The 18,898-nt window shown below is 42.9% G+C and overlaps 2 protein-coding genes across 2 annotated transcripts; one reads left to right on the forward strand and one right to left on the reverse strand.

The window, feature by feature from the left end:
- Positions 1 to 1,241: 1,241 nt before the first annotated feature.
- Positions 1,242 to 14,438, reverse strand: rubcn (rubicon autophagy regulator). The gene is made up of 22 exons (XM_068743231.1): positions 14,401 to 14,438; positions 12,776 to 12,929; positions 12,158 to 12,241; positions 11,611 to 11,770; positions 11,290 to 11,396; positions 10,674 to 10,911; positions 10,113 to 10,538; positions 9,628 to 9,675; positions 8,982 to 9,074; positions 8,500 to 8,615; positions 8,181 to 8,379; positions 7,852 to 7,959; positions 6,963 to 7,037; positions 5,328 to 5,388; positions 5,031 to 5,163; positions 4,756 to 4,901; positions 4,494 to 4,558; positions 3,985 to 4,223; positions 3,796 to 3,857; positions 3,574 to 3,727; positions 3,336 to 3,429; positions 1,242 to 1,378 (listed from the first exon to the last, which is right to left on the reverse strand). Exons 1-22 carry the CDS (start codon positions 14,436 to 14,438, stop codon positions 1,242 to 1,244), a joined length of 2,937 nt encoding a protein of 978 aa, XP_068599332.1.
- A 1,575-nt stretch (positions 14,439 to 16,013) lies between these two features.
- Positions 16,014 to 18,835, forward strand: LOC137899103 (zinc finger protein 271-like). The gene is made up of 3 exons (XM_068743113.1): positions 16,014 to 16,182; positions 16,495 to 17,053; positions 17,138 to 18,835. The coding sequence occupies exons 1-3, from the start codon at positions 16,014 to 16,016 to the stop codon at positions 18,408 to 18,410; spliced, it is 2,001 nt and encodes a 666-aa protein (XP_068599214.1). The 3' UTR covers positions 18,411 to 18,835.
- Positions 18,836 to 18,898: the final 63 nt, after the last annotated feature.

An 18,898-nucleotide genomic window follows, 5' to 3' on the forward strand; every position in this document is an offset into this window, starting at 1 on the left:
GCAGAGGATCAGTGCCATCAAGTTTATACTATCATTCAAAACGCCGTAACATTAGACGACAGGTAAGTGCTGGTTAGGCTGGTGCAAACCACATGGATGCATGTACAGCAAGAAGACATGTGAACATACAAATTCATTTCAAGACACACACACACACTCTCTCACACGCACACACAAACAGTCAAAGCAGCACAAAAACTTACAGTTCCATTCAAGCGCTTGCAGCACCGACTCTCGAACGTCTTTCTGAAGTTCTTCTAGAAATTAGATTTTTCTTCATTATCGTAACTTCACTGCAGCAATAAGTTCAGTAGTTCCAGAGGCACATAAGCATGGCTAAAATATTTTAAAACAGTACACCAAGCCAAAAAAAAAAAATGTGTTTAAAACAAATCTCCTATATTTTCAAATCAAAGTAAAATGATGAAAGGAAAGGATTGCTCATGAAAACCAGTAAAGTCATAAAAATGTAATCAATCTGTATTTGCTATTTGATTTTTTTTTTGCAGACCTTCTTCAAAGTAGTCCACAAAAACTAGTCAAGCTTCGAGTCAAAATTATTTGTGAGTTGAAGTTGAATTAAACACTGCAACTGCAGGAAGACGTATCACACCTCAGTACAATAATCCAAGCAAAGACTTATGTTCTCATCTAAATAGCTGCAACATGGCTAATATCCCGTAAGGCAGAATTTAGTCGTTCACACGTTCTCATACAGAGAAATGATGAACATTAGGTGAAAATAAATGAAAATCATGCGCTACATCTCCAACAGGTTAACAAAATAGATCATTTTGAAACGTATTTCTATGGAAAGGGGAATCGGGGACTGAAACACTCGCATGCTTTGATACAGTCACAAGGTGGTGCCAATTTCAATTTTGCAATCGTTAAGTGCAAGGAAATGTAACACCGTTTCTGGGATTTACATGGAGAATGAAATATTTTCAAGTCCTTCAAAAATTCAGACTGCTAAATATCAGAGCCTGGGCAACTTTTCTGGAAAGGTCACACACCTTTCGCCAGTCTCAAGGTCATATGTGAAGTTACTGAGTAAAGTGCGTTTCTGAAAGGGGCTTGGATCTGAAAATGAGTCATGCTCCTACCTAAGAATTATGAAGCAAAATGAAGCCCTGATGTAGCAAAACCGGCACATTCGGCAGCTGAATGACATCAAATCATCTGTTTCCAGCCAGGTGAAGAGTCACGACAATCATGGTCTCACTGCGCGTCTTCCACGTCTACGTCCCGCCGCCCTCGTCTTCTTGTTCTTCCATGTTTTTGCGCGTCATCCTTTCCCGTCGCTCTGCCAGCCGGTGACATCGAGGACAGTGTTTATCGGCACGGAAGCAGCCGCGATGGTAACACGAGTGGCAATCTTTGAAGAAAAAAAACAAGACATGAAAAACACATGAAAGTCACATGTCATCTCAGCAGAGGGAAAACAACGTTCAAAGGCAGCAGATCTCCCATTTGCTAAACCAAACAATGCTACAGTGTTCACAAAGCCTAACCAGTCAAACCAGCTTTCTGCCAAAGAGTAACAGCCAATCACAATTAGGCCCTGAGGAAGGCAGGGTGAAAAGAGGAGTATAAAAGGCAAAGACGTTAAAGGCAGCAATGCAGAGGGAAGGAGGTGTGTGAGGCAGCAGCCGTCCTTTGAGACAAGCAGCCCAAGCCTGCTCAGACTCGCGCCATTATTCCAGGCGGTGGCACCCGAGTGCCTCGCAACCATTTCATGTCGTATGGAATCAGTTCCAGCATGTGATATTTTACTATGGTTAAAAAAACATAATGGAAAATAAAATGACAGGCAACTCAAATTCAAAAAATGGTGTTTATTTCATCCTCACATGAAGCTTAAATAGTAAAATGCAGACGTAAAAGCGACCAAGTTCATAAATTACAAATTCATTCGGACACATCAGTCACTTCGCATTTTAGACCATCTTCTGTCAACAAAAATAAAACACCCAATCGAAGACGAGGAATGCAAACTGTCCTCTACGCTGGGAGCAGAGCAAGGCCTCGCCAGCGGCTCAATGGGACCCGTGCACAAGAGGCTAGAAACGTCTCTGCTGAAACATGCAAGACCAAAGCAAGATGAAATGTAAAGGATTCCAAGCTGCAACCCGGCTCGGGTATCTGTTGTCCTCTCTGTGCCCAAGAGAAGAGCAAGAACCGAGCTCAGAGATAAGGCCAAGCAAAGGAAAGCGAGACGCTTCGGTGTCAGACGTCAAGTGGAAGGAAACCGAAAGAGAAAGGCTAAACCACGAAACAGCGTGCAGTCTCACAGGAAGGCGTTCGAACTAAACCCCATAAACAGGACTATAAACTGATCGGATCCGTCTGTAGCCCTCCCTCTGCATTGCTGCCTGTTTTTGTCCGCTCCCTCACCCGCTTCGCTTTGCTGACTCTCCTAGCTTTGCGAGTTTTACGGCCTCTCCAGGTAGTTCGGGTAACGATGCCTGGCTCTGCCTCCTCGGTATTCACCTCCGTTTTCCCGTCACTCTCCCCGCTACTATCCTCCTCCCCGCTGCTCCCACCTCTGGCCTGATGGGGTTTTATCAGCGCTGGAGGTTTACGTTCTTCCATGTTTTCTGAGTCAGGTTTTTCTGTTTCGGGTGTTTGGTCTTTGTCTGAAATGTCCTCAGCTCCACCTCCTTCCTCCAAAAACACTGCGTCTTCCTGCCTTTCTTCTGCTGTCCCCTCGTCCTCTGTCTCTCTTATGGAAAAGCCTTTGGTACGGCTCCCTAACCCCAACAACTTCAAAAGGCCTTTCCGCTCTTGTCCTACGTCCTCCAGACTTTCCATGCTGCTGCACGTTTCCTCGTCGCTGTCCAGCCTGTCTTCTTTGGAGAAGCTCTTCTTTAGCTTGTCCAAGTGAAGAGCTTTTAATAAATTAAGCTTTTCCCTTCTTGCGTGCCAGTCTCGCTTTTCCTTAATCATTGAAGTCTTTTCACTCTCGTTTCCCACGTGCCGATCATTTCCTCTTTCATCACTGTTCATCTCCTCCCTCACTGAATTTGCCTCTCTTGTAATATCCTGCTCTTCCTTATTCCACAGAAATGCTTTCAGAAAATGTCCTGGACTGGAAGCTCGTCTTTTCTGCGCTGTGTCACAATTTTCTCCTCTACTCTTCACCTTCACCTTCCCACCCGTACCCATCTCTATCTCCCCCTCCCCTCCCTCCCCCTCTATCCTGTCTTGCGAGAGAACCTTTGCCAGCCTACGAGGCTTGGAAATCTTCCACTCTCTCCAGGTAAGTGAAATTGAGGGACGTGGGGAGGGGGCTGTTGCGCCGCCCTGGCCTGCCACCAGCAGGGAAGGCTCACCTTCACAGCGCTGGCACTTGTTCAGCTGGAAGGGGAAGATGATGTCTTTTTCGTTGCCGCAGAATTCGCACACGAAGCCCTTCGCTTGGCACAGCTGGCGAGGATTCAAAGCACAAGGAACAGAAAGAAAAAAAAAAACAGATGCAGGATTGATTGCTTCCATTTCAACATTTCCTGATACTCTACAATAAGGATGAACTGTTGTTTTGTCACTGGGTAGACTCAAATGTCATCTCACCACACAGCCAGCTACATGGAAGGTACCAAGCTTCAGCAGCTCTTTCATCCGGGGAGCCAGATCGCCGCTACGCACGGCAGCGAGGTCATTGAGGGAGAAGAGGTGAAGGTCCTCGGTGAGATGGCCCGGCAGGCTATCAAACTGGTCCCGCACACTAAAACACACGTCACATTTTACTAAATGACTGCGCACCTAAAAAACATGTTCAAGGCGACGTCTTACTCTTTGGCGAACCGACAGGTCTTGAAGAGGTTTTTCATATGAAACAGCTGCATCCTCAAAACCTAAACAACAACAACAACATGGAGCAAATAAGGGGCCGTTCATGTAGCAAAGCTATTCAACCCATCTGCGTTTAATCAGATTAATAAATGCGTAAAACAAGATGGGGCTGATGCTCTTTTTGCTCACCCGGATGGTTTCCAGCGCCTTGACCTTCTTGTACAGGCCACTGTTTATGTCGATGACGTTGAACAGCGGATCTCCAGAGATCTTGCTAAGCAGATCGCGGGCGAAGTTGCTGATGTAGTATTTGCTGAAGTCCCACTTCCTCAGCACCCTGCTCGGGACCACCGCCTGGGCGTTTTCATGGCAGCACTGGCAGAAGTAACGGCCGATGTATTCACAGTAACGTAGTCGCTTGATGTAATCTGCAGGACGGGACAGAGCAGAAACAAATGGGGTCGAGGTAAGAAAAAGAGGTCACACACGAAAACCACAAGTTCTGATTCTTGCCGAGTCCGGCTGACCACGTTAGAAAAGGTTTTATAGTTTCACCTGGGAAATTACATTTAAACAAAAACAAGAAATGAAACTGTAATTTGAATATATTTATTGTTTTAACACAGAAATATGTTCACGTGTATGTTAAAATGCTTGGATGTTCAAGGACTGTTATTGCTGGGGTTTGCTGGACATACCTGGGTCAATGCGGGTACCACAGCCAGCGCAGCGGTAGTTCTGTTTAGCAACAAAAATCTTCCTCCTGATTGGGAATAAATAGAAAAAAAGAGTAAGAATAGCATCTGTCAAAAACATGAGTATATAAAAATGTACACTTTAACAGCGCTTTGTTGTGCGTTTCCTCAAGGACATAACATTGCAGAAAATAGACTCAAATGAACAATAAAATTAAAGCGATGAAGCCAGTTAAACAGCATTTAAAACTCAGTGCAGACTCACTTAGGGGTGGGGTGAATGTTGAATATGATCTGTGGTCGAGGCGGCGCCCACTCCAGGTTGCCTCTGACCCGAATTCTGAGCTTGTAGATGTCCGCGTGTTCGCCATCATCAGGAGAGATGGGCACGGAGTCGGGGATGGGCAGCAACTAGCAGAGATCAAAGAAGTTAAAAGTCAGTTTGGTGGCATGATCCATTATTTTAATTATAGTCATTATTGCATGTTGGGTGGAAAACCGCCCTGCAGCCCAGTACTCAATGCATGCACGATGTTGTACCTTCTGTGGAGCCTCGTGTTCTGGGACCAGCCAGTCGAGTTCTGAGGCTGCAGGAAGCTGCATGCCCTCAAACTGCCTGAGTAATCCCATGGCTACCGACTCAGCCGAGTTAGACTGGAGGAAGGACGGAGAGCTAGAGAAAGACACACAGAAAATATTTTTAAAAGCAACATTCTTTAAACATACATTTTCAACTCGTTCTCAGAGCGGACATTATTTTGCAATTTACTGCAACAGAATCAACCATTTATGATCATTCACGGTTGGAGGATGAAGAGAAGCAGAAGCGTTACTTACATGGACTCTGAGCTGAGGAAAGACCTGTTGCTGGAAGTCACACTGCGCTTAATGTCTGCATCTGTAAGGGGAAAAAACAAATAATAATATAGTTTGGATCATTTATGAAGCCTTTAAATTTTATGATTTGTATAGCTGGAAATTGCTGATGAACTTCAGCAGTTGGGAGGTGGATTTATTTCTGACCAGTTACTACAATAATAAAGATCTAAGGCAGAGGAATGAAATAAGAGAAATGCGATGATAATGATCTCAATTTAAAGATACCATCATAAACACAATTTCGACAGTAGTATGCAGGAAAGCCAGAGATTGTCAGACAAATTATTGCCGATATGTTTTGAACACTACAACATGAAAGCAGAGAATACAAACAGGAAAATTCAGCACAAGTTCTGTAATCGATTTTTGACAACATTCTTGTTTTAATAAAATAAAACTGCTGAGATTAAGAATCCTTTTGAGTTGCATAGAGGCAAAAGGTCATACGAAACTTTTCAAAGTCCCATAAGAAAGCTAGCCAGCTGCGCAGCTCAACAAAGGCCCTTCTGTTTGTTGTTGATGTGCAGAAATCATTTCTATTTGAATGACTGTAGAAGATATTTCATCAGAGTTAAACTACTCGGGTTGACCTCAATTAGCGTGAAAGGATCATCTGACCTGTCTGACAAATCTCTGGCTTCACATGCATGCCTTTCTGTTTGGCTTCTATAGATCTATTCTAATGACAAGACAGTTTTAATCAGCGGCACAGAGAACAAACAACATGAGGAAAGGGACGGTGACTGATGAGCGGTTATGTTGCATCCAGAGCAGCGATGTGTTCAGTGATTTTTTATTTAAAGTGAGGTTTAAGGATTTAGGTTCATTTTAAGGTATGCAATTAAGCTGAAATAATTTGGAATTTTTGAATTAATATGCATAGCAGAAAGGCACAGCCTTTTTTTTTTACCAATAACTCAACAGTACAAATGCCAAACCCCTTCTTCAAAGCCAAATTATAAAAAAAAAGAACAATGGGGATGAATGAATGAACGATCCATCGCTCAATCTCTGGAGATACAGAAACTTCTACGCTCTAATTTCTAACAGGTACGGGCTGACTTTTTTCTCTGGTACACCACCGAAACACAGTCAACCTCAGAACAAGCACAAACACAACAAGACAAGTGTCCAGATGAGCCGATTAAGGAGGGCTCGCCTCCAAACTGAGCAGCTGCAGTACAGGAGGGCCATTCAAGAACGCGATTGGTCCAAATGGGGTGGCAGTTTAGATACTGCAACAATAAAGGTCACAATTATCTACTTGGGTAAGGACTGGTTAATAAGTATGTAGAGTATCGGTAATACTGCTGGAGTCGTGAGCAAGAAGATACAATCCCAAGGAATAAAAAGTACGTGGATTTAAAAAGATAATATGTGGAAAATATATCTGATTAGCAAGTGAATTCAAAAAAATATCATAAAAATAAAAATTAATTTTGAGGTCCTAGTGCATCTCATCTTTCTGAGACTGTGTATATTAGAAGATCTGGGCACAATTAATTACAGCAATTAAAGAAAGACAAATCTCAGTTTGGAGGGGAGCCGTCCCGGTAAACTGGAGCCTCGTCCACCCATTCAGCCTGCAGATACCTGAGAAGAGGGAGGCGAGGGACAGGGAGAGACCGTTCTGAGACACCGCCAGCAGGGACTGTCCCTCACAGCCATCTGAGAGACAGAAACTAACACTCAGCACCACCATCACCTCAAGCACAGCATTTCAGAGAGCTGTTTGTCAGTGTTACAGGCAAAAACAACAACAGCAACACAATTGTCTGCTCGGATACGTGCACAGAATTCATGCAATCATACAGCCTCAAAGACGCAACAGAAACAGTGTAAAGCATCTATATTTCAAATCCCACAATCAATGGAAATTGTGTTAAAAATGGTTACGGCCCTTTGTTGTGTTTCTTCTTTTTTAAGCAACAGAGACTTTTTAAAAAATCGCTCACAATGAATAATAAATAAGATTTTCCCATATAAAATAACTGAAAACAATTTACTTGCCAGAAACAAACACCCTGCCAGACTACTTAAATATAAATGAACTGAAATGACGGTACGGTCCGTGTCATTTGTAGCCACAAACACTGCAAACAATCATCCTATGACTTTTGTACTCTGATCTCCATGTTTATGGACCATGCTAAAAAAATAAAATAAAAAAAGGCATGCCTGGTGAGCAGCATGAAGCGAGCGTGAGGTGATGAATTATGACCAAAGGAGCAAACTCATTCACGCAGAGAAAAACAATTAAATCTTTGAAGCATTTCTGCAGGTTTCTAATATAAAATCATCAATATATTTTCCATTGTAGACGGATACTTTTTAAACTTCATATTTTATCAAAAGCTAGAAGGTGAGACGGTTAACTCCATTCTATCTGTAGAGTGCTCTTATATGTGTCTTATACACCTTGATTGACATTCGTGAAATACTCCCTATGGTGCCCTTTCACCCCTTCCATCTTCCCCTCTACCTCGAAGTTCACATTCCTCCACCTCCTCCGCTGAGCCAGAGTCAGACAAGCCCTGGCAGGAGTCCTGAGAGCTCCTCCTGGAGCCTTCGCTGTCAGTGGAGTGGAAAACTAAAGAAGAGGAAGGGGGGCCGAGGTAAAAATTAGATGAGATGGGAAGAAAGGGAAGAAAGGGAAGAAAACAAATGACATTGTGATGCAGTGACATTAATCTCCCGGGGAGATGACCCAGATTATAAGAAATATTCTGAATATTCCAGGCTGCTCAGTGCTGGCCGTGCAGCTGGTTGATAGCTTCATCATCTTTCCATTCAACAGCTGATAATTCTCACTCTGCTGGGACGCCGTGCACGGCGGCACGCGGCTGCGCCGGATCTGTTGCCTCCGCAGCCGAATTTTCTGTTTGAGCTGCTGAATCTCGCAGTCACTGTCTCCCTCTTCCTCGCCCTCCTCTTCCTGACGCCGCAGGTTGTACTTCATCAGCTCGATGGCAGCAATGAGGGACTCTGAAATACTAAAGTGAGCGTTTTCCTACATAACAGAAGAAAAAGAGGAATAAATCAGAGCAGGAAACTACACTAAATGAACATGTCCGGGGAATCGGCGCAAAGTCCAGAATCAGTGAGGAATTCAAGTTAATCATGTCCTAACCTTCTCAAGGTCAGCACAGCTGCCAAAGTCCTGCTCTGAGAGGTAGCTGATGAGGCTCTGACCCTCCAACGGCTTCCTGAACATCCCATCTGGAACACCACTGTGCTGGGACCCATCTGAAGAAACCAAAACATATACATGACAGAACTCTAAAGAAGTATTTTAAAAGAAATAAAAACACAAATCACATTTTTTAATCTCAGCCATATGGATTCTGATGCAGTCAGAGAAGCTTATCAATAAAGAATTTATCTTTCTCAGACCTTCCTGCCCAGGTCCAGAGAGTCACAGTTACGGAGAAGCAAACATGTTTGCAACCTGACCGACTTCCTCATTTAAATAAATTTGCTCTGAACTTTCTCTGGCTGACGCCTTTCTAAACATCAACCAGTCCTCTGGTTTAAAAGGAAACATGAGCTACAACAAAACCAACACAGAAACTAATGTTTTTATTATTGGAAAAAGAAAACCAAAGGGCTCACAGGACTCCATGTAGAGGGAGCTGGGGGCGTTGGCATCACTGCGCTGAGGAGAGAAAGGGTTGTAGTCCTTCATGCAGCCGTCTCCCGCTGATTCTAAAAGACAAACAGTCCATGTTCAAAGAGTGATCTCATCACCACGACCACCAAAATAAAACAAGTGGAGTCTTTTTAAAACTGATGAAACATGCATTCCTGGTTCATACATAAAGCAAATTAAAGGCTGTTTGGATGCCATCATTGCCTCTGTTATATCGCATGCGGAACCTTGTCAGTGCAATGAGAGTGAAAATATTTAAGAGTGATACAGGAAGAGCTGCTTCACTTCGCTTCATTACAGTATTACACAAAGTTCTACATGATAGTATTGTATAAGGGCATCCCGAGCATGAATATTATGAAATGATCACACGTACGTAGTTTATACAGTAACTGTCTTTCATGATACAGACACTCGAAAATGTGTGCATGAAAAGAAAAAAAGGGATTCATGGCTTCACTTTGACACAAAAAAAGTTGCAACATGGCTATTAAACACCAGAAGACATTGAACGGAAGGACTTGATGAGAGGGAAGCAGAGTTCATCAACATGCAAGGGGGGGGAGTGAGGGGTCAAATGATGGAGTACAGTGGAGCTGCACTGCCAACCTGCTACAGGATCCTCTATTATTATGGTGATTTTTCGGTGGCCCCCTCCTTTGCACAAATAGTAAAAAGAGAGAGAAGAGATGGAGCAGAAGGAAAAAACGTTACCTCAAGCCCAGAAAGGGAAAAGTGAGCAAAAAGGAATAGATATAAACTGGAAACGCCTGGAAGTAAGAACCTCCTGACAGCGAGGGCGGGCGAGATTCATCGTATGAAGCTCCAAATAAACAACGCGATCCGTACATGTGAAGAACAAATTACATTATATTAATTAAAAAGTGACGTTTGCCAACTGAGTAAATATTCATTTTGATGAAACTGGTCCGTTTATGAAGCCATTAGAAACATTCCACAGCCATAAATTATTTTTGAGAGTCCAAACTTTCTTTATAAAGATTTTACGTCACGTCGACCTTTACAATTTGATAAACCATAAATACAAATACAGCCAACAGGATTGTCATGAATTGCCTCCAAATTTTACTTACCATTCCTGAGTTTCTGGTTGAGCCCCGTGTCAGAAAATGAGCGCATGTGACCTCGGGGCCCCCGGCCCGGACCCCTCTGAACCTCTGAGAAGGACAAACGTCTCGGTGGCGGTGGCACAGCTAGGGAATCCCGTCGCTTGGGCTGGTCCAGGGTCTCGCCTTTTTCGCTGCTGTGGGTGGAGCTTCTGGAGTCACAACGACTGCGTTGCCCCAGGTTACCGATTTCCAGGTACTCTGGTACTTCATATTCGCCATCACCAGAGTCTCCGGCCTCAGGTTGAGGCGAGGAAGGGGAGTGGGATTCTGTAAGGGCGATGCCCGGGATTGAGTTGGATCCAGGAGGGGGCGTCACAACCTTCTCGGACTCTCCATAGCTGGATGGCAACACCCAGGGTTGTCCCGAGTTGCTGCTCGAGGAGGTAGAATCTACAACACAAAAGGGTGAGGTGTATAATTCAAAAACAGTAACACGCATACAACAAAGGCATTTCAGAATAGGAAGCCTAAACCTTATTAAATGACATTACATAAAAGCATTTTACAAACAAATTCAGAAAATACACTTCTGCCCATCCTCACTTATGCTGTTCCCGTTTTGGGATTTGATTTCGGAAACAGAGTTGCGGCTTGTCGACACTGCTTCTCGTAGGAAGTGGTTGGAAGTGGCGAGTCGGCGATTTAGCAATTCTCCTCTAAGAGCTGAGTCGGCGTATCTCCAAGTCCCTCCAGCTCCCGGCAACAAGCACAGGCTCTGGCTCTTCAACAGGCCCAGAGACGGTTGGCCCTTCAGAGGGGACAGCTGGTAGGTGAGGAGGGAGACATGGACAATATAAGGATAAATCTCTCTGTTTCAAGAGAATCTCCAAATGGGAAGTTAAGACCATTGGGTACAAATACAAATGAATAAATAAAAACTCAAAAAAGACTGACAAATAGGGCATAATACACCATTATTTATGACCATGAAAGAATGAGATTTCAAAAATTATTATTATACACCTGGCAAATCTCTGTTGTCATAATTATAGTTGTAAAACAGTAAAAGACAATTTAAAAAAAACACAATTTACGCATTTAAAAGTTAATAAAATAAACAAACGTATTTTTTGTGAGCTAGAAATGCAGAGAGTCTCTACTGAAGCCCCGCAGGAGCATGAAGTCATTTCAGGAGACCTACCCCTACAGTGTCCACTTGAGCCAACAATTTGGGGTTATTCTGCTCCACCGCTTCCAGACACTGGAACATGGCTGTCACATGGGGCTCGCTCAGCAGAAAGGCATCATCTAAGGGGCAAACACAGTCAAAACAAAGCCAGGAAGGGAAATTAGATCATGAGAGGTCATCAATTAGTGAAAAATAAGTGAAGTCACAAGAAAATTAAAGAAAGGAAAGGAACTCATTCAGAGAGCCAGGTCAAACAGCGGGGAACAGGAAATCAATTTTAGCTTCTACTTCACACTTGTTCTACATTTGGCAGGCCCGGAATACAAAACTCACCATTATAGTATTTACGCGTGTGTGACAGATGCCGGAGCAGAGGTCGAAGTTGAGCCGACACCAGGTGAACCTGTAAGCTGTGGAGCAACCAGCGCTCAGCCTTGTGGCTCTCCCCAGCACGCTTCACCTCGTTGCTCAGCTCAGGCTCCAGGTGACTGAACTGAGGAATTAAAAAGAAAGTGAGCAACACTTTTGGGCAGACGCTGAGAAATGAGGTCAGAAAGAAAAGAAGCAGACGTCACTCAAACAGTTTCGATTAATTATTTCACAACCCCCTGTGCTTTACATAAAACTGGTGCAAACAAGAAGACTGAGAAACATATCTCCGCACATCAGGCCTGCCCCCACACGATCGGAGAGTGTTTGCGCTCTGCCGAAAGGGAGTATCCAGCCAAACAGGCCAGAACCTCCCCACCAGTAGCCCAGAGCAAGTTAGCATCGTTTATGGGGATGTGCAAACAAACTTGCCTTTTACAACAAATGTAAAACTTCTGAGCTGAATAAAAAAATTAAAAAAAACCCTGCATGTGGCTGGCAGTCACCATACCTGTTCAACGTGCGAGGCAAGGTGGGGGCTGATGTACCGAACGCACCACACGAATGGCCAATAGTCTCTCTGCTTGTAGTACACCTGCAATACGAAGAGCAGTTAGAATGGCACGGTGATAGCGATCAATAAAAATAAGCTAGCATGGAGTGAATTGTTTTCCTGTATTTCAGTCTTCTGATAAACCTGCTCCACCCATTCCTGAAAACATGCAAGCAAGCGAGAAACTCTTTGGTTGATTTTCAATTTGTTCTTTATGTTTGTTTTCAGTTTCGCAATATCTTTGACTGGAATCAGATTCACTTCACTTCAACGAAACAGACTTCCACTCCCCACAGCGAAACGTGAGGTCATATGAGCCGCATGGGCAACTTGAAAATATTCTTGAATGTTTTTTCTGATGGAATGGAATAACACCTCTATTTTAAAACAAGTTGTTTTCGTTGACTAATCATGCATTACTTCAGATTGGATCAAGAGTTTTTTTTTTTTTTAAATGGCTGAAATGCAAATCTGCCAGAGATGGCTGGTCTCACTCACACATTAAGAGCTGCTTAATTTGCAGATATGAACAAAATAGCAAATTATATTATCAGTCAGACGGCCTGATTGTCAGACCTGCTCATTCTTCAATCCATGGCTAAGGATGTTGGTCATGTCCTTGTGGAGACGCTGCAGGCCGCCGTAACGGGACCAGACATTAGGATTATTGGTGGACACAAGACCCTCCACTGTTATCTTCAGGCTGGAGAGAAGCTTCCAGTGTTCCTTCCTGTTAACAGGAAGCAGAGAGGCAGGGGAGAGAAGTTTAGGAATGAGGAAGGAGGCAAAGGAGTGCTATTGTAAGCAAATGTGTGGCTTAAATCAGTACTCAAATAACTAAAAGTACTTTTCCAGTCATTTAAAATCCAGCATTTTAGCTATGATAACCAGGGTTTCTGTGAAGTCAGTGACTGACTCAAAGTCAAGGCAATCATAAATCTATTTATAATATCATTTCTTCTTATTCTAAATAGAGATCAGGACTTGAACACCTGTTGGCAAAGCTCAAGCAGATGTTTGAGCGAGTGATGAGTAATCACTTTCCCAGTTCTTTCAAAACAACTTCATGTTTATATTGTGAGGCAGATATCTTATTTTACAAACTGAAAATAATGGCTGATATGGAGTCGGTTTTGATCCGATTCCAACCACTGGAAGCTGTAATTCCAGTACGCATGAGGTCAAACAATGTCGTTTGGATACAACAATAAACACCTGCGGAACAAAACGCCAAAATAAAACCAGAAACACTCACACACAGGGGACCGATTCACCCTTAAGACGCCAAACTGAACACTACTGAAGAGCAAATCCTCTGAGCGAAACAGAATTTGGTCGGTATTTCTGGGAATGCAATAACCTTTTCAATACGCAGCTCTACCATGAATAGGGCTGCGTATTGGGAGAGCACCAACACCAAGTACTGTACATTAAAAGGTCATCTGTTACCTTTTCAGTACAATATAATAGTTCAGCCCTAGTAGACAGATAAAAACAGAACTGAATGAAGATAATGTCTGGCTGGGGAAAAAGCAGTCAAGAATTGGACATTTAAGAGCACAAGTGGGGATTTTTTTTTTTTTTTCATGCACACAGAAGGGCAGCATCACGAGTTCAGCTACAAAGTTATGTAACTAAATCTGGTAGTGCCTTAAGACAAGAGCAAGGTTCACGGTCTATATAACGTGGAGGACAGGGCATTCCTGTTCCGTGCGTTTGCCCTCCTAAACAAGCCTCACGACTCCATTTGTTCTTACTATTTCACCTGCCAATGTTTAGGTGCAGAGGAACCAGAGAATCACTGTTGACAACCTGACAGCTAGCTTTAGCTGGTAACACAACCTAGCTTGGTGACTGCTAACTGTTATGTGTTGACCAATTAGTGCTCTCTCTGTTAGCCTATATGCACCACAGTTTCAACCCCCCCAATAATCAGTTGAGCATTTATATTTTAAAGGTTGATAACCCTTTCGCAGCAAATGTTTTGTTTGTTTGTTTGTTGCTAAGTTGTGAAACCTTGAAATGTCAAATTAGCCAAGACAAATGTAGCTGTTAGCCCAGCAACACTGTAACCATGAATCACTAGTGGGTGTCTTTCTTTAACAAGCAAGCAACCTGGTTGTCGGTGACGCATAAACTGCGTTTGCAGTTCAAATATTCAGCTCGGCTCAAATTGCCAGCCTAAACCTAAGCAGACTCACCTGAGCTCCTCCGCCTCTCCCTCCGCCGAGGTATCCATGTCATCTGGGCAGAATGGAGCACCTTGTGTGGCAGCAAGTTTTCGCCGCGGAGAAGGTGTTACTTCTTACTTGTTTAGCACAACGGAGTTCTGCCTGAATAGTAGAAAAGCTTGAAATAGTTACTAGGGCTTCGATTCTTCCCTGCCCTTCCCGTTCGAGCCAGGAATCAAAACAGACGAGGCCGCATGAGGAAGTGGGCGGCGGCCTGTGCCTTCTTCTCTGAGTTATAAGTGAAGTCAATGTCGCATTACTGCCACCTTTCGGACATAGTTAAGCACTGCACTCATATCAAACCACCATCGGCTACTCCTCAATCTGGGGCCCATGACCCACCTTCTTCCTGGATATTTTGCTAGTCTAAAATGGCTCAGGGTAGAAGACAGGGTTAAACAACTCACAATGGGATTGGCATTTAAAATAGTCAATGCATCTCTGCCCTTAGTCCCCTCAATCCCTGCATACCTGAATAAATACCTCCAAAGATTTAGTGACACCCCCAGCCACAACACTAGAGGGAGCTCAAACAACAACCTGATTACCCCCTCCTATAAGACAAACATGGGTAAATCATCTTTTTAAAATACAGCCACCCAAGGGTGGAACGGTTTGACTCCTGCCCTCAAAACATGCACCTCTTTGGCCTCCTTCAAAACGGCCCTAAAAATACACCTTTTAGGGGGACAGAAATGGAGATAGCCACCCCCTTTTTTGTCCACCTATGTTGTACATATTATGTGTCTTTTTAATTTGCATCTGTGGTGTAATTTATTTTTAATGTATTTTAAATTTATTGTTATTTTGCATCTGTGGTGTAATTTTTTTGTTGTTATTTTGCATCAATTGAGTAATTTAATATTAGTTTTATTTGTATTGTTAAATGTCGATGATTTATGTACTAAGGACTCTCAACGGAAACAAGACCGCAAGGGCTTTTTTGAAATGCTCCTCTTAGACAGGATGTTTGACTGTACTTGTACTGTAATACATGCTACTGTTTGACTGTACTTGTACTCTAACATTCTATCTAATGAATATATTCATCATCATCATCATGCGCAGAACTAACCTGTACGTGATGGAACAGGATTGCTATGACAGTAGCACTGCACAGATAATATGCAAGCTCCGAATGAAGTATATTAAGGACCAGTTAACGCGCCTTGTCTGCATCGTATAAGCAAGACATCACAGTATCTGTTTGCTATTTTAACAAAAGACTGGCACATATATTTCATATTAGTGCCCGAGAACTGCGTTAACTTGTGGAAAAAGGTTATAATATGTCTCCTTTACATTTCAGGAAATTGAGTTTCTCGAGTTTTGCAGCCCCTGCTGGAATAAATGGAAGTTGATTATTCCTTTCTATTGATTTGAAGCACTCGAATTTTGATTCCCTTCCATCAGTGGTCGTAGTTTTACCCTCATCGACAGCGGAACAAAAAAGCTTAGAGGATTTCCGAGTCGGAGGTTATCGTGGGGGACAACAACCGGAAGTCAACACATACCTTCTGTAGCGTTAGCGCTCTGCGCACGTGGAATCGGTGAAAGTCGGTATTTCGCTCCGTTAACAAAAAATGTCTTCATTTGAGTTTTTGGGAAATGTAGTTAAAAAGCGACTAACAGCTCCTGAAGAGGATATTTTTGGAAAGGTTGAAAAAACTGCCGCCAAGGACGAAGAGATATATCGTCAGCACGGACTGCTGGGTCGCAGCCTGAGGCCCGAATTGAAGTTACGCAGGATAGGTAAACAAAAAGTCATTAAATATTAATAAAATGGGAGATTTGACGGTCAATTTATCCATACTTTGTCGAACGGTAACTCTTTTCCTCGTGTGTATACGTATATATATTGTTTAAGGACTTTCAACGGAAACAAGACCGCAAGGGCTTTTTTGAAATGCTCCTCTTAGACAGGATGTTTGACTGTACTTGTACTGGAATACATGCTACTGTCTGACTGTACTTGTACTCTAACATTCAATATATGCATCATCATTATCATCTACGTCTGTCATCACAATAGCGTCACACTCCTCTTGTTCTCTGTCCCTCCAGATCGCCCACAGCGTCGTGTCTGTAAGGAGGAGGAGGAGGAGGTCCCTGCTGACCAGCAGCTCTGGAACCAGGAGGTGAAGTCCAGCATGAAGCAAGAGGACCCAGAGCTTCCTCACCTGAAAGAGGAACCGGAGGAACTCCTCACCAGTCAGGAGAGAGAGCAGCTTGTGCTGACGCAGGAGACTAATGTCGTCATGTTGACTCCAACTCATGAGAAAAATGACCAGAGTGAAGACCAGACTCTGTACATGAAAGATGAAGATGGTGCAGCAGAGACAGAGTCTGGTGTCAACATGCCGATTATAATCTCCGTGGTTGGAGCAGCAGACTTTGACCTGCTGATCTCTAACAGCTCTCACGTATCTGTCAGCCGTGATGAGGGAGGTGAAACGAGCAGAACAGATGTTGAGATTGAGCCCCAGTTTCAAACCCAGGGAAGAAATAACACAAGTAAGAAGCCATATGTTTGTACATTATGTAACAAGGGTTACACAAAACACACAAGCTTAAAAGTCCACATGAGGATCCACACTGGTGAGAAGCCCTATGAATGTAAAACATGTAGGAAACAATTCAGACAGAAAGGTCACTTTATTGATCACATGAGAATCCACACTGCTGAGAAGCCCTTTGACTGTAAAACATGTGGGAAACAATTCATACGAAAATCTGGTTTGAAAGTCCACATGAGAATCCACACTGGTGAGAAGCCCTATGAATGTAAAACATGTGGGAAACAATTCATACAAAAATCTGGTTTGAAAGTCCACATGAGAATCCACACTGGTGAGAAGCCCTTTGACTGTAAAACATGTGGGAAACAATTCATACAAAAATCTGGTTTGAAAGTCCACATGAGAATCCACACTGGTGAGAAGCCCTTTGACTGTAAAACATGTGGGAAACAATTCAGATGGAAAGGTCACTTTATTGGTCACATGAGAATCCACACAGGAGAGAAGCCCTTTGACTGTAAAACATGTGGGAAACAATTCATACAAAAATCTGATTTGAAAGTCCACATGAGAATCCACACTGGTGAGAAGCCCTTTGACTGTAAAACATGTGGGAAACAATTCAGATGGAAAGGTCACTTTATTGGTCACATGAGAATCCACACAGGAGAGAAGCCCTTTGACTGTAAAACATGTGGGAAACAATTCAGAGACAAAAGTAACTTTATTACTCACATGAGAATCCACACTGGTGAGAAGCCCTTTGACTGTAAAACATGTGGGAAACAATTCATACAAAAATCTGATTTGAAAGTCCACATGAGAATCCACACTGGTGAGAAGCCCTATGAATGTAAAACATGTGGGAAACAATTCAGATGGAAAGGTCACTTTATTGGTCACATGAGAATCCACACAGGAGAGAAGCCCTTTGACTGTAAAACATGTGGGAAACAATTCAGAGACAAAAGTAACTTTATTACTCACATGAGAATCCACACTGGTGAGAAGCCCTTTGACTGTAAAACATGTGGGAAACAATTCATACAAAAATCTGGTTTGAAAGTCCACATGAGAATCCACACTGGTGAGAAGCCCTTTGACTGTAAAACATGTGGGAAACAATTCAGATGGAAAGGTCACTTTATTGGTCACATGAGAATCCACACAGGAGAGAAGCCCTTTGACTGTAAAACATGTGGGAAACAATTCATACAAAAATCTGATTTGAAAGTCCACATGAGAATCCACACTGGTGAGAAGCCCTATGAATGTAAAACATGTGGGAAACAATTCAGATGGAAAGGTCACTTTATTGGTCACATGAGAATCCACACTGGTGAGAAGCCCTTTGACTGTAAAACATGTGGGAAACAATTCAGAGACAAAAGTAACTTTATTACTCACATGAGAATCCACACTGGTGAGAAGCCCTGTATTCAAAACGGTCAAATACAGTAAAAGTGCTCGGGTATTACTTTTATAATTGAAATATTTATTTTGCAGTACTGTACTTTATATTGTTAATATAGATTGCTACTTTATTAGAATTATGAGGGGGGATTTTCCACATTGTCTCTACTCAATAGATATGTGGGTGAATAGAAGTAGGATGTCTCCCCTCAAAATGAACCCAGGTATTGCATGTGTGCAACACATCTGTAGGACTGGGAGCAAGTCAGGACATGATCAGAATGAAGTTAGAGGAAATGTTTCTCATCAGTCATGGACTTCCAGTCAAATGTGACGCGTTCTCTCGCAATGATGATGACACCAGAACTCTGAATGAGCCGTTGTGACTCACTGACAACACGCAAGATAAGTAGGAAGTAAGTGAATAGGAATGTTATTGTGGTTCAATGAATCTCGTCGTTTTTTTCCCCAACCGTGTTCAATATTTCTAAAGTGGGTTAGACTGCCTGTGTTTGCAGATTTGTTTACTTTTTTAA

This window comes from Brachionichthys hirsutus, chromosome 9 (assembly GCF_040956055.1).
Source record: "Brachionichthys hirsutus isolate HB-005 chromosome 9, CSIRO-AGI_Bhir_v1, whole genome shotgun sequence".
NCBI classification, from domain to species: domain Eukaryota; kingdom Metazoa; phylum Chordata; class Actinopteri; order Lophiiformes; family Brachionichthyidae; genus Brachionichthys; species Brachionichthys hirsutus.